General features: G+C 40.1%; 2 protein-coding genes across 2 annotated transcripts; one reads left to right on the top strand and one right to left on the bottom strand.

Moving 5' to 3' along the window:
* The first annotated feature begins 3,376 nt into the window (after nucleotides 1-3,376).
* On the top strand, nucleotides 3,377-10,109 carry phyhd1 (phytanoyl-CoA dioxygenase domain containing 1). Its single transcript, XM_006796776.3, has 11 exons — nucleotides 3,377-3,615; nucleotides 4,526-4,684; nucleotides 4,955-5,030; nucleotides 5,120-5,167; nucleotides 5,255-5,310; nucleotides 5,395-5,457; nucleotides 5,542-5,563; nucleotides 6,417-6,545; nucleotides 6,676-6,792; nucleotides 7,553-7,679; nucleotides 8,031-10,109. Exons 1-11 carry the CDS (start codon nucleotides 3,583-3,585, stop codon nucleotides 8,074-8,076), a joined length of 876 nt encoding a protein of 291 aa, XP_006796839.2. The 5' UTR covers nucleotides 3,377-3,582; the 3' UTR covers nucleotides 8,077-10,109.
* Nucleotides 8,376-14,407, bottom strand: dolk (dolichol kinase). Its single transcript, XM_035910291.2, has 2 exons — nucleotides 14,110-14,407; nucleotides 8,376-13,464 (listed from the first exon to the last, which is right to left on the bottom strand). The coding sequence occupies exon 2, from the start codon at nucleotides 13,332-13,334 to the stop codon at nucleotides 11,763-11,765; it is 1,572 nt and encodes a 523-aa protein (XP_035766184.2). The 5' UTR covers nucleotides 13,335-13,464; nucleotides 14,110-14,407; the 3' UTR covers nucleotides 8,376-11,762.
* Nucleotides 14,408-14,440: the final 33 nt, after the last annotated feature.

The raw sequence follows: 14,440 nt of genomic DNA, 5'->3' as shown, positions 1-14,440 counted from the left end.
TTAAATGAAATGCAATCATCAGGCAGCCACCGAAGTGTTTTTTATAGATGGCAGGAGGCTCATGTCCTACTCGTGTGACTGAACCATCTGCTTGCTCTGAGTTAGGAGGCTGCTTTGTAACCCGTACCTTGGCATTATTGAACAAGTGTGGGATCATCTTGACAGAGATTGGAAAAAGAAAACAGTCAACATCCAAAAAAGAGCTGTAAATGTCCTGCAAGGAACCTAGAGAAATATTCCAGAAGAGTATTTAAAGAAATTAGAAGAAAAGCTTGACTGTGTTAAAGGATAAATGTGGTCATACCAAATATTGAATTTCAAACTTGTTAGAACAGTACAAACTGTTTCCTTTATATAGTGTATTTCTATGTGTATTTGTACGTATTTCAGTAAACAGCAGAACTGTGTGTTCAAAGCATTTATTAAAGCATTTATTCTTTTAATAATCATCTAAAATTCACCATTTCTCAGATACTTCTGGTGAATAATCATGATGCAATACATTGAAGTATAGTAGGTAGAAATCTGCTCATGCATCTGTAATAACAATAATAAAATGACTGTTGGTGGCTGCTTTGCTATTTTTACCGAAGTAAAATCTATAAGTAGGCCTCCTTCTTTCACCTCTACTTGCAACCCCCTAAAGCAAGTCCCGACTTGGTGATTGGACAAAATGAGGACATCTATTCTGTCTCACAAGACAGCAAGAGATGGACTGAAAGAGCTTCCAGTACCTTTCAGGTACTGGAAAGCTCTTTCAGTAAAAGCCAAACATGCTTTTATTTGAACTTTATTCACATGACTGTTCTTAGCATATCATTAGATTTAACCAGTAGTACTTAATCATATGAAGTACAAAAGGAAATGTTTGGGAAATATATTTTAATATAATTAGCAATAGTGTTATATAAGAGTACTCTATTGAAAGCATTGCAAGTTTATTTTAAATTTTTGTTTTGTGTTGTTATTTAATGCATATAGCACAAAGGGCCGCCAGTCGGCGCTGTGATTCACATGTTTGTTTACATCAGCGACATGAGCGACACATAGTGGTCATTCCATGTTACTACGGCGCAGTGTAAGAGTTATTGGCTGTATCCCAATTCAGGGTCTGCAGCCTTAACGGTCCACAAGGGCCGCATACTCAAAGACAGCTAAGACCGGAAGGGAGAGGCTTGTGAAATGGGATGGTCTACGATCGCGCTGCCCAGGTTGCCTAGCAACCATGATACTAACCGCTGGAAACCTTTCATACAGCTTTGTTTGACAGAAATGAAGGAGAAATTTTGTTAATTTGTTTGTTTGTTCTTACATGAGCTTTGTTTGATTTGTTGAGTATCTGAGGCTGAAAAACATGATTGTTGGGCTTCATTTCTGTACTGAACAGTCATTTTAAGATTAGTTAGTAAATAACAATTAGCTAATGTTGTTTATGAGACTAAAGTCATCTCACTTTGGTAATGTAAATATAATATGGCCAATATATTTATTATTATATTAATCATTATTAGTTATTACAGTGAGCTTGAACTCTGTGTCATTCACTGAGCCTCAGTAAAGATTCAAGTTGCATCTATTCAAATTTCCTATCGCCTTAAATCTTCACTTAAAGACAAGTATCTTTGACAGTGTATATATAGATGTATTATATATAAGAGACAAATATTGTTATTTTAATATGTTGGCATTACTAAATTTGGCTCAATGCTTATATATATGTGTAAGAAGAAAATGTATGAGCTGTGATAACTGTTTCTAACTGTTTGTAAAGAATAGACTGATATATTAAATATTCCTTTATTGGGTGAGAAAATCAGACCATGTCATAACTGCTTATGTCATACAGAATAGATATCAGAGCCTTAAACAGGCTGACTTCTGCTAAATGGGTCAAACTGGGCAGAAAGTATACAAACACATAACATCCTTATAGAATATGATGTAACACTATAGATCAACTTACCTCAGAATATATAAAGCATATAAACAATTACAGTAATATGATGCAACAAACACAGCAGTACTACTAATCCAAAATACTCAAAGCTTCATAGAACTGAAACAAACAATTATTTTTAGCTCCATTCTGCTGCTGATACATACTTTAGGTTTCTGAACATTAAACTTGTTGCTGCCTTTCATAGTGTGTAACTCGAAGGCCCTGAGTACTTTCTCCCACACTGAAAACACTGGAATGATGAAATTATTTGAACATTACCTAATAAGACTGATTCAGGACAGACAATTAGTTATTTTAAACTTTTCTAGCAGTCATTCACAAACAGGGAACAGTCTGTCTATTCTCTCCATCTGTCAGCTGGCGCTGGCTCTTCCTCCTCCTCTTCCTCACACACTGCTGAGTTTGTCCTGGTGGATCATTGGGGGTGCAAAGCCTCACAGATGATGTGCGGCAGTGGGTCCCTCAGTTTGTCCTCACTCTGGACACTTGCAGTCATCACACATGGAAATCAAATGTGTGATAAGCTGCAGGATTCAAACACTAGTGTAACTTATAAACACATGTTCATCCTTTTATTCCACAATCAGAGAGAAAGAAACAGAGAGAGAGTGCAGGACAGACAGACAGGTGGCAGTCTCAGGTGTATACACTGCTACAAACAGAAGGATTTAGTGTTTGTGTTATTACGAGTGCTAAACAAGAAGAGTTCCCAGATGGTACAGTGGACACATGTGCGACTGCTGTGATTAAAGCATCTTTCTTTCAGCTTAACGAGTGAACCGTCAGCTCGTTCAAACACACGTTAAAATCCGTTTGGCTCGACACCACCGAACAGAGGCAGCAATATAACATAGCTAACATTAACAATGCAGTGAATCCTGCTTGTGCCGTGATATTCAGGACTGCAAACCGAGCAGCATCACTGACTTTCAGCCTTTTGTGTTTGTGGATATATGACTGACTTTAATTATCCACAAATCATCACATTCTCTGTAAGATTAAGGTCAACTATCGAACGTCCTATAAAGGCTTTAAAACAAAGTAAATGCTGAAAGTACAAACATCGCTAATGTCACATAACTTTGCCGACATGTGGCCAACAGTAATGTTTTAATGTTCTTCATTATTAAACATTTGCACACAAATAAGTGGCATAATATTCAGTACTTACTATTTGAAAGTTTACTCTTTGGCCGCTCAGCTTCCAGCTTTTTCGGCAAAATTATCCACACCCACCGCCGTGCTATGAAGTCTGGGATATGTTGGGCCATGAAGTCTACACCGCTACATCCTTAAAATTAAGGGAAATGAAGGACGCATTTGAGGGACGCATTTCGAGCAGCCTGTCAGTGTGCTCTTGTGTCACTACACAGCCTCTGAATTGGGACAGCCTTTGTCGCGTCGCTGTGACGTAATCGGCCTTAATATGCGGCCTCTAAGGCTGCAGACTCTGAATTGGGAGACAGCCAAAGGTCCAAAAATCCTATTACGGTCTCTGTATGATAACACTTTAATTTAAGTAGACACGTCACGTGGTCGGATACGAACAGGCTGTGCTTCAACCAGGGGGAGAGACTCAGGCGCATCGGTCCCGTGCAGTGGATTTCTCCCAGCGGAACGCCATGGATTTTATGACAGATCAGGATGTGCAGAGGGTGAGGATTACTTTCACATACCGATGAAAATGACATGAAAGTGCAGTTTATAGTTACATTACCAATGCTCAGTTAAATAATTAGCAATTTGATCACTGTTTGCGTCGAATAGAAAACAGTTTTACTTTTGCAATGTCAGTTGTGCATCAGAAGCCTCTTCCGTATTATATATGGTAATAAGATTGTATTTTGTCGCTGTATTCAAATGAAATGCACATTTCCAGTTCATTGCACAACACCCTGAAGCCACAAGTGGTCTACTGACGTCAGCAAACGCCCCCTGTTTCAGCTAGGAAAACACCATATGTGCCCTCAGGAGTAAATTCCCCATTTTCCAACACTTACTCTGTTCTTGTAAGCTACAGAAAGGCAGGAACTAACCGAGGCCATGCTGTTGTCTTGTAATCTTGCCGTAGTTTGCAAGATTATAAGAGAATATTTATAAAATATATATGTACTTAAACTATCCGATGGCAACTATTTTTCAACACATTCTCTCTGGTTGGGTTAAATCCTACGCAGCAGAAAACAGAACAATGCTGCAGGGCGGACAATAATTAAAACATGTTTTTTTTTCCTCTTGTTGGATTATGATGCAGCTGTCATCCTTAAGAAATCAGCAACACAAGACACTCATTAGCCAAGAATAAAAAATAACAAAACTCACATATTTTATGCAGCTGTTTTAATGTAATTATGCAATTTTAAACTGGGAACCGGCCTTAATATGTAGAATGTGTTTCACTCATGGCTGTGAATTAAACTCTGGGTGTGACTTCCATTTGAAATGTGAAAGAGACCTTTGTGTGAAAAGCAGGCATGAAAGGTCATTAGGACGAGCCTCGATGCTTCAGTTATTGCTCCTTCTGTTCTGTAAACGGCTCAAACTGAATTTCCTTCGGCTTGACAGTACCAGGAGGATGGATACGTGGTTCTGGACGGGCTGCTGACCTCCCAGGAGTGTGATGAACTGAGGCAGAGGATGACAGAGATTGTGGAGCGGATGGATGTCCCCGAACACTGCCGCACCACCTTCTCCACCTACCATGATGAGCAGCTAAAAATACAGGTGACCCAATGACCAACGCTGCACAGGATCTTTAACACTGTCAGCTTTCCTTTGAACAATGTTTCTTTCACATGCTTCCAATGACATCACCACTTGCAGATGCAGGTAAGGCAGCTGAGTGCTCTCCCTCCTTAGTGATTACACCCATGTAGTCTTTCTACAAGTTAGCTTCACATTTACAGTTATTTGCCTCGACCTCTTTGACCCTGCAAGCAGACTCTTATGTCAACAGTGTAGTCAGTGTCGGTGTCTTTCCCCTCTGACCTGCAGGGAAATGCTGACTATTTCATCACAAGTGGAGATAAGATCCGATTCTTCTTTGAGAAAGGGGTTTTTGATGACAAAGGTGAGTTCCAGTGAAATTCTTTCTACACTGTCTTTCATTTCTCATGCTGTGAAACTCCAAAATGAGATGATGCTTTTCTCACCTTGCAGGGGAGTTTATTGTACCCAAGCAGCGGTCACTAAATAAAGTTGGACATGGTGAGCTTTTGGGGTTTTCCAACAGCACGTAGCCTATAAACTGTTGCATAAAAATCTCCTAACTGCTAGGTTTTTTTTTTCTTTTAGCACTGCATGCCTATGAGCCGTTGTACGAAAAGGTTACACATTCGCCCAAAGTCCAGGTGAGCTAACAGGTTGACGGAGTGAAAGAATGATTTACTGAGTCACAGAATAACTAACTGTCCAATGAAATGTCATTCTCCTAGGGCATAGCTAAAAAGCTGGGCCTAGTGAGTCCTGTGATTATCCAAAGTATGTTCATATTTAAGGTAAATGGCCTTATACTGTTAGACAATGCTACATAATGACTTATTAAAACGTAAAGATTGAAATAAGAACCTTATCTTTTACAGCAACCAGGCATCGGTGGGGAAGGTAAGATTCAGCAGAATATTTTTGTCAGTAATGAGTACACATTTCCCATCACATTTTTTAACCAAAGATCCCTTCTTATCCTTATTTCTGTCTCATATTAAAGACACTCAAATTTGGTATAAAAACACAAAGTAAAGTAAAAGCAAAAAAAACTGACATAAAAACCTTGTAAATAATGGAATATTTACACCTTGGCCACATTATTAGGAATACCGGTAAAATCTGTTCTGCCATGAATTTGTTGATGGTAGTTTATGTTAACGGGGTGCCAAAATACTGCTATGACATTTCATTCTACTGAAAGTGAGGCATGAAAGCAACTAGCCTAAACACAGGTTAGCATTATTCTAAATCCCATCAATATTTGTTTTGTAATGAAGCTGAATTTAAGTTGCAGTAGCAACCTTGTTAAAGTTTAAAAGGTTCAGTGTTTTCCAGATGCTGTATATATGACCTATTTTTCGGGAGGCCATCCCATGACTGAAAATGTTCAATTTCGAAATTTAGCCCTAAACGATGACAGAGCATCCACCATGTTTTACATCTGGTTATACGCACAGATTTTAGGTCTGCCACTTCTTTCTGTCCAGTTTCCTCAAATTTTTAAAGGACACACTGCACACTTTTGGCTGATAGCTGATTGGGAATTACAGTGTCACTGACAAAATACAGTTTTATGGAAAGGAAATTAGAGATTTATTTTGTGTCAGGCTTCTATTAACAAAGTAAATATGGTTCATCTGGTTAGTTAGATGCAAAACCTATAACAAAACCTTCAGTTTAGAGGTGGTTGTCTGTATACATTCATATAATTTTAAATTATATCCATAGCAGATTCTCGTGTGTTTCTTAGTGACTCCACACCAAGATGCTACATTTCTGTACACGGAGCCCCTGGGCAGAGTTATGGGGGTTTGGATTGCCCTGGAAGATGCTACTATTAACAATGGCTGTCTGTGGTTTATCCCAGGATCACACAACAGTAAGTATCTACCAGAATGTCTATATAGTGTATATGTTATCCAGCTACTGCTCTGTCACATATTTCTGAAATAGTTTTTAAGGTTTATTTATTGCATGTTATAATTTAATATTTTCTCTTTTTGCCCCAGGCGGTATCACTAGACGTATGGTGCGTACTCCAAAGGGCACCTTTCCCCTGACCGACTTTATCGGTAGAGAGCAGACATATGATGACGAGAAGTTTGTTGCCGCACCAGTGAAAAAAGGTCATTAGCATAAATCTAAATTTAGTCGGTGATTGATAGACGCATTTTTGAATTTTGTGACATTTTGCAACTGAAATTGTAAAAAAAAAAAGTTGTTGCTTATAAAGAAACTTTTGACCGTCGACAGCTCAGGATAGTTCACCTTAGATTAAATGCCATGAGTTTTTTTTCTTTTTCTGCACTGTTATAAAAATAATACACACCAACCACCATATTGACACATTTTTTTTTGTTTAAATTAACAAAAAAAAGTGACTTATCAAACTCTGGAGGTTCTGGTAATTTAAATTAGATGTGCAGTTTTCTCACATTTGGAGTCTTTATGCTAAGCTAAGCTAAGCTAACTGGCTAGCTGCTTTAAACATGCTAAGAATTACATTAATCTTTATATTCTCTACCTTGTAAACTAAGTTCAGTTCAATTAAATGTTATTTATATAACCAAGTCACAACAATGTGCTTTATAGTGTAAGGTAAAGAGACTAAAATATTAGAGAGAAAACCCCAACAATCAGATAATATCCTGTGAGCAAGCACTTGGCGGCAGCGGGAAGAAAAAACTCCCTTATAACAGGTAGAAACCTCCAGGAGAAGCAGCCATCTGCTGTGACCTGCAAAATGTTTTCAGGTCTTCAAGTCTGAGGAAATGCTGAAACAAAAACATGACTGTTAGAATAATTGGTCACAAAAGTAGAGTTAGCACTGCATTACTGAAATAAAGCTGTTCAAGTTGGTCAGCTGTTGCTCATTCCCTTGTTCAGGTGGTGTTATCCTGATCCACGGACAGGTGGTGCATCGAAGTGCTGAAAACACCTCTGAAGAGTCTCGTCATGTCTACACCTTCCACATCATGGAAGCCCAGCAGACCCGCTGGAGCCCTGACAACTGGTGAGACTTTGTGGGCTGGCCTTGTGATATTTCTTTTATTTGACTACATATTTCTGGCAAGTGATTGTCTCAGTTAACATGTAGTCAAATAGAGATGTTCCTCATTAATTTGTTTAATGTCAGTTTTGTGTTGATGCACATGTCAAGTAAACTTCAAATAAGCACAAATTTGTTTAGAGCAGCCCTTCTTTGTTTTCATACAACATATCTAGATTTGTATATGTCAGCATTTAGTTTTGTATGGAAAATCAGTGTTCTCTCATTAATGCAAACTTTATGAAACAAGATGCTCCAAAGAAATTTCCCAAGCCTGACCTGTCCATCTTATTTCCATCTCTTTGGTCCTGTAAGGTTGCAGCCCACTGAAGACCTCCCTTTCCCACCTCTCTACACTTGAAGGATTCTTTTGCATCCGGTGCTGCTCCCAAAGAATAACCAGCATCTATGATATTTTCATCAAGGAAAAAAAACTGTTTCATTAACTTCCCAAAGAATGGCTGTGCTTGTAATATTCTTCTGATAAAGGTAAAAGGATCTTATTACACAAGAAAACAATAGGCTGAATCCTGAGCTCAGCTTATTGTTCCTGTATCGATCGTAGCCAAGTGTTATTCATGACCCATGATAACATATAGAAAACATAGACATGTATAAATAAGATATACTGCCAGTCAAAAGTTTGGACACACCTTCTGATTTAATGGTTTGTCTTTATTTTTATGGCTGTTTACATTGTAGATTCTCACTGAAGGCATTACAACTGTGAATGAACACACATGGAATTATGTAGTTAACAAAAAAAAGTGAAATACCTCAAAACATGTTTTATATTTTACATTCTTCAACATAGCCACCCTTTGCTTTGATTGCTGCTTTGCACACTCTTGGCAGTCTCTCAATGAGCTTCATGAGGTTATCACCTGAAATGGTTTGTGTCCAAACTTTTGACTGGTAATGTAAATCCATCCATTTCTCTAAACTTGAACAATTTGGAGTCACTGGGCTACTGAGAGGTGGCTACAGCCTGGACAGGTTTACAGTCTATTGCAGTCTATTCACACCCACGGTGAATTTAGAACCACCAGTTAACCTAACTTACATGTTTTTGGAGTGTGGGAAGAAGCCGGATTACCTGGAGATCACCCACATAGGCACAGGGAGAACAGACAAACTCCACAGAGGTGGTCCCCAACCCCAATCATAAACCCTGTGCTGTCTGCAAAACATTTTTGTTAATATCTTAAACTTCCAGAATAGTTCTTCTGGGGGACATTCAAAATGAATGTTTTGATATGCTTTGCCACTCAATTCAATTCTGTTTATAAAGCACTAAACGTTTTATATTTATATAAAATATAGATTATATTTTAGGGTAAAGACCCTACAATAATGAAGAGAAAATCCCAACAATCTGATGACTCCCTATGAGTGAGTACTTGGCAACAGTGAGAAGGAAAAACTCCCTCTTAACAGGAAGAAAGCTTCAGAATTACCAGGAGCAGGGAGGGAATGCCATGTGCCACGGCCTTTAGGAAGTGATGAGGGAAGGAAGACCCAGTTGAGCATTTCTTTGAAATGCTGTACATCTGGGAAAGAGGCTTTGAGATACATTTTTTTCCTTGGTCATGTCAAAAGTGACACATGCTCATCACGTGTATAGTAACCATATATTTAAAGAAAGTCCAGGCCATGGATTAGCTGCCGTCTTCTCTGCAGGTTTCAGGCTGTTAACAGCAGCAGGTTTGCAGTTGAAAGACTACACCTAAATTTTCTTGCATGCCTCAAGAAAACAGCTCAACACCAGACTGATTTTGCAGCATGCAGCATTATAATTATGTTAACACTTGAAACCATGTTTTAATAACATTGTAATAAGTCTGTTAACTCCATATTTAACCAGCTTTCCTTCCTGGCTTTAAATAGACTTTATTGATATTGCACTTTTTCAGTCAAAACACTTAAAGCACACACACACATTCATAGGATTTTTTTTTTTTTTTTAAATTACATACTGTACAGCGCGTTTTCGATCACAGTCTCACACGCTGCTGATTTGGCTGCAGCAGTGTTGCTTTCATCCGATATACTGTGTTTGAAATTATTGCATTTTTGTGCCGTTTTGATTTGATCATCCTTGGGAAAATATACTGCTCTGCCGCCAGTATCTCGGTTTGACGAATTCAGTCTGTGCAACTGCTTAGCCAGTCTGCTTATGTCAAGTTATCACAAAAAGAGGGTAACAGAAGAATTAAACTAGTTTTATAAGAAAAAAAATTGCAAGCTTGGCCAATCTCTGGTAACCAGCATTTAGACTAATAATTTTTTCTAACTTAATTATAAATTTGCAGGAAAAGTGTTTTAAATTGTGGCTGAAAATGTTTTTTTAATTAAACATTTTTTTTGATCAAGTCTCCATGGAGATTTCACTGTGCAACTGACATTTCCACCCACCTTTATTAAGCATTTCTTCATCAGCATTGTCAACAGCTTTATTCTTGTGCAAGATCTTTTTAAATGATTTGTGCCCAAATAAGACAATGAATTCCTCCATTTATAGACAACAGCGAGCATCTCTGCTTTCAAGTATGTTCATTTTAAGACCCAACTTAAAATGAAAAAGACAAAGCTTTATGTACGTGTAATTATTAAGCACAGCATTCAAACTCCTCGTGTTAGTGTTACAAATCAAAGTGAAAAAGCGAAGGGATGATCTTTGTGTTGTTAAAATGCAGTCGCTCACATAGGTCCTACATCTCAATCCTCAAAAAACAAAACAAAACAACAACAACAACCCCCCCCCCCCCCCAAAAAAAAACCAAAAAACAAAACAAGCTTTGTTTGTTCTCAGATGTTCTGAAACATGCAATACTAAATCTTTCTTTCAAAATGTAAGAATGTTGGAAAAAGAAACACACCAGCAGGATCAGGCTAATAAACATCATCAGAACATTAAAAACAAACAAACAAACAAAAAAGAAACACTTCAGAATTTTTACAGATGAACTGAAACCAGCTCCATTTCCTTATCTACAAATGACGAGATCAAACCCAATAAAAATTCGAGTATATTGCTATAAAGCATATAAAACAATAATTTTGTAAAAGTTGCCAAAACGTAAAGGCCTGTGTGCATGGGTGTGGCCCAAAAGCATATCTACAATGTCCAAAAAAACCCCAAAACACTAAAGGCTCAGTATTACAAGGAAATGTAGATATTTAAGGGGTGCAGGGTCCCATTAAACCACAAACCGGTAAGCAAAGTTGATTTATCTGACAAAAATATATGCGGTAGGACAACCGGCATACACATTACAGTACTGCATTATCACATCAGTCTCATGCAGGAGCATAGTGTGTTTCTACCATATACAAGTATAAATCAGCCCTTTAAATAAGAGTTGAAATGGGCTGCCATGCTAGCGTCTACAGCTTCTATTATGGTAGGTTGTGTGTGATAGAAAATAGACTTCTTAAGGCAAGTATTTTCAGAAGAAACTTCTTCATATTGCCATCAGGGAGGCAAAAATAATAGTCTAGACGTGACAAAGTTGATTAAAAGACATATCAATAATTTAAAGTTAACTTATGTTCTTCGAAAGGCAATACAAGGCATGTATCTGTTTACGAAATAAAAACGACAGGACATTTTGTGTATTTCTTGCCGATTATAAAAAATGCTTCCAGGATTTCTATTTAAGAAACACTTTTTTTCCCCTCCACACTCTGCTAAACTGAGTCTCCCGTTGCATAATTTAGGAGCTGTTGGTGTCAGTGGCAGAGAAAACATACGCCACCTCTGTCGCAAGGCTCAGACTTGATCTAAAATGTTCTACTGGTCATTGGAAAGGATACTGAAAATGATTTAAAGACAACAGACTGTCATGCCAACACTGTCGCATGTAGAGGTTTGTCGATATCCTGGTCGGTTAATCTGACTGCTTTCAATCGCATTGTGCTGGTCAAAAATAACTACCGATCACGTCCACAGACTACGAAAGACAGCTTTTTTTTTTGTCCCAAGTTCACCACCAGAAATGGCTGAGAAACAGGCAGTGGATCTGCTTGTTTGTATGATCGGTCCATTCAAAGCAACAGGAGGATGAAGAGGTAGAGTGGAAGCAGCAGGTTGTCTATTTGGGAGGTGTAGGCTTCCAGCATGGCCACCAGAGTGATGGAGCCAACAATCCATGAGTAGGTGGTGTTCAGATTGATGCTGCTGTCAAAGATGAGAAACATGGCCACGGCGATGATCTGGGCGAACACAGATGTCGCAGTCCCCTCTAAGGTTTTCTTGGTGCCAGGCCAATGGATCTCCCCCATGGTACTGCCAAACACAGAGGCCACAGTGTCTCCAACTCCCACCGCGAGCACACCTGCGTAGGGCACCAGGCCACCCGCCCCTGGAAGTATTCCCTTAGGGGCACAGGGTCCAGGAAACAGCCAAATGGGCAAAGACATACCCAGTAGCAGGTAAATGTGGGTGAGGATGAGAGGCCCAGAGTCCCGCTCGTCCAGGAACAGAGTGAGCAACTGCCTGAGCAGCTGACCGAGAGGCCTGATTCGAAAGTAACGCACATATTCCAAGAACAAGAAAACCGCCAGGCAACCCACAGATGCCACGTGGAGCAGCTGCCTGTCGTAGATCAACCCTGGAATGTAGGTGGCCACTACAATCAGATGGAAGTACTTCCTGACGATGGTTGACGCCTGGTGCTTCTTGGAACCCGACTGGCGCTGATAGTTCTGATGTAGCACAACGCAACTTGCCAAGACAGACAGAAACACCCAGTACGCCAGCAGGCAGAGTCTCCTGTCATTCAACGTGATGAAGTCCAACAACCACATGAGGGGGTGGCGACCGATGAACAAAGACAGCCAGGGCATCAAGATCCCCAGACCCAGAACGGCTGTCATCATGTGAAAGAAGAGCGATGACCCCCAGCTCTCAGACTCCATGAAACAAAAGAGCAGGGCAAAGAAAACGCCCAGCAGCAGCGAGCCCACCACTAACACCGGGAGGAAATAGTTCACCGGGTCACCTTTGACCTCCGCCAGGTTCAGGGAGCGCTTGATGAGCTGGTTCACGATGAAGCTGATCCCACCGACAATGAGGAGCGCCTCCCCGGGCGTGAAGCAGCGTGGCAGCAGATAAAGCACAATCAGGCTGAGATAGACAAAGATCAGCAGAACCTCCAAGACCTCTATGACCTCAGACACTGTCAGGGTCTGCTTTGTGGTGTAGAGAATTGCGCTGCCGGCCATTCCTGCAATCACACAAGTGTTGGTGGGAACAGGTCTTGTGATTCCCAGTGCAATCAGGGAGAGGAACAGGGCTAGCATCATGCCTGTGATGGTGACCACCATGGAGAAGCGCTCAAAGTAGACATTCCCTGAGGCAGAGCACTTTTCTCTCAGTGCCAGGCCCAACAAAGGCATCACCATAGAGGCCGGAACGATGCCGCTGTTCGCTGAAGGGCGAAACTGGAACACAGCACCCCCAGACCTGAGCAGACGGTCCCATTTATGCTGCACATAGAAAGCCTGTATCACCAGGGCTATGCTGCACCAGGAGTGCTGGTTCCAGACCGCCATGTGGACACATAGTACCACTGCCAAAACTACAGTGGACTCCACGTGCACCGGGTTGATTTGCATGGCTGCAGGGTGGGCGCTCACAAAGAGGGAGGAGGGTTGATCTGAACAGATGGTGTGCAGCAATGAAGGCCTTCTTCTGTCACTTCCTCTCTCTCACAGGCTTCATCATTTGGAAGGTAACTTTCCTTTGCTATGGATGTCCGAGGAAAAAGGGGAAAGTGTTAGCATTTAAGAGAAAAAAAATACAGATCACAACAAACAGAATAATGTGAAAAAATTACAGATTCAAATGCTACTGTACTGAATGCTGAGTCTTTTCTTGCTTATTCTAACTCTGAACCTTGATCATGCTTTATCTGCTTTCTGCCATGAACTATGACCACACTGAAAATTCACCCCGTCAGTGAGAAATTCACACAGCTCAGATAGCACGAGTAAAAGGCCACACATGAAACACATGTTCTTTCCACATCTGCTGCAACCTTTTGTTCCTGTGGGGGTCGGAGTTTGAGCTGTCTGTGTAGTGTGAGTTTTGGGTCAGCTATGGAGGCTATGCTTAACAAATGGTTATGAAAGCTGAAGGATACATTAGGGAAAGAAAATCAAAACAACAAAACTCCAGTTTATTTCATTCATTCATACAGCCCAATGGGGCCAGATAATTCTCCCTACACCGAGGAACGCGTCTCTCTGGCAGCCGAGGATGCTTTAACCTCTGACGGCATCAAGCTAACGGCAGATTAACAAGCTCACTGTACAGAGCTAGCAAAACGCCAGCAGTTACAACTGGCAGCACTGACGCACAATACAGGCTGACAAAGACAAGCGTACATACCATACAAGCGCTGCGTTGTCTGAGCGGATGTGTGCAGTGAATCGCTATGAATCGCTGCCGTACTTTCTGGACAGATTTGTTTCCTTTGTCAGCTGTCGGTCCTCTCACACCCAGTAGGAGGGGGCCATCTTTGACAGCCAGGTCACGTGGTACACTAGAAAAGTATCTCTTAAAGTCGTTACTTTTAAAGATTGTTTTAAATTTACTTTTTAATCTTAAAATTTGTGAAATAATTATATCACTATAAAGCACATACTTTAAATAAATAAATAAAAATATGTATTTATTTATTTTGGTCAAATTCAGACTTCTCATGCTATTTTATACATGT

The sequence above is a fragment of the Neolamprologus brichardi genome, chromosome 7 (genome assembly GCF_056152115.1).
Source record: "Neolamprologus brichardi isolate AB-2024 chromosome 7, ASM5615211v1, whole genome shotgun sequence".
Lineage (NCBI taxonomy): Eukaryota > Metazoa > Chordata > Actinopteri > Cichliformes > Cichlidae > Neolamprologus > Neolamprologus brichardi.
The sequence above is the reverse complement of the archived record's forward strand: the minus strand, read 5'-3'. Positions and strand labels throughout refer to the sequence as shown.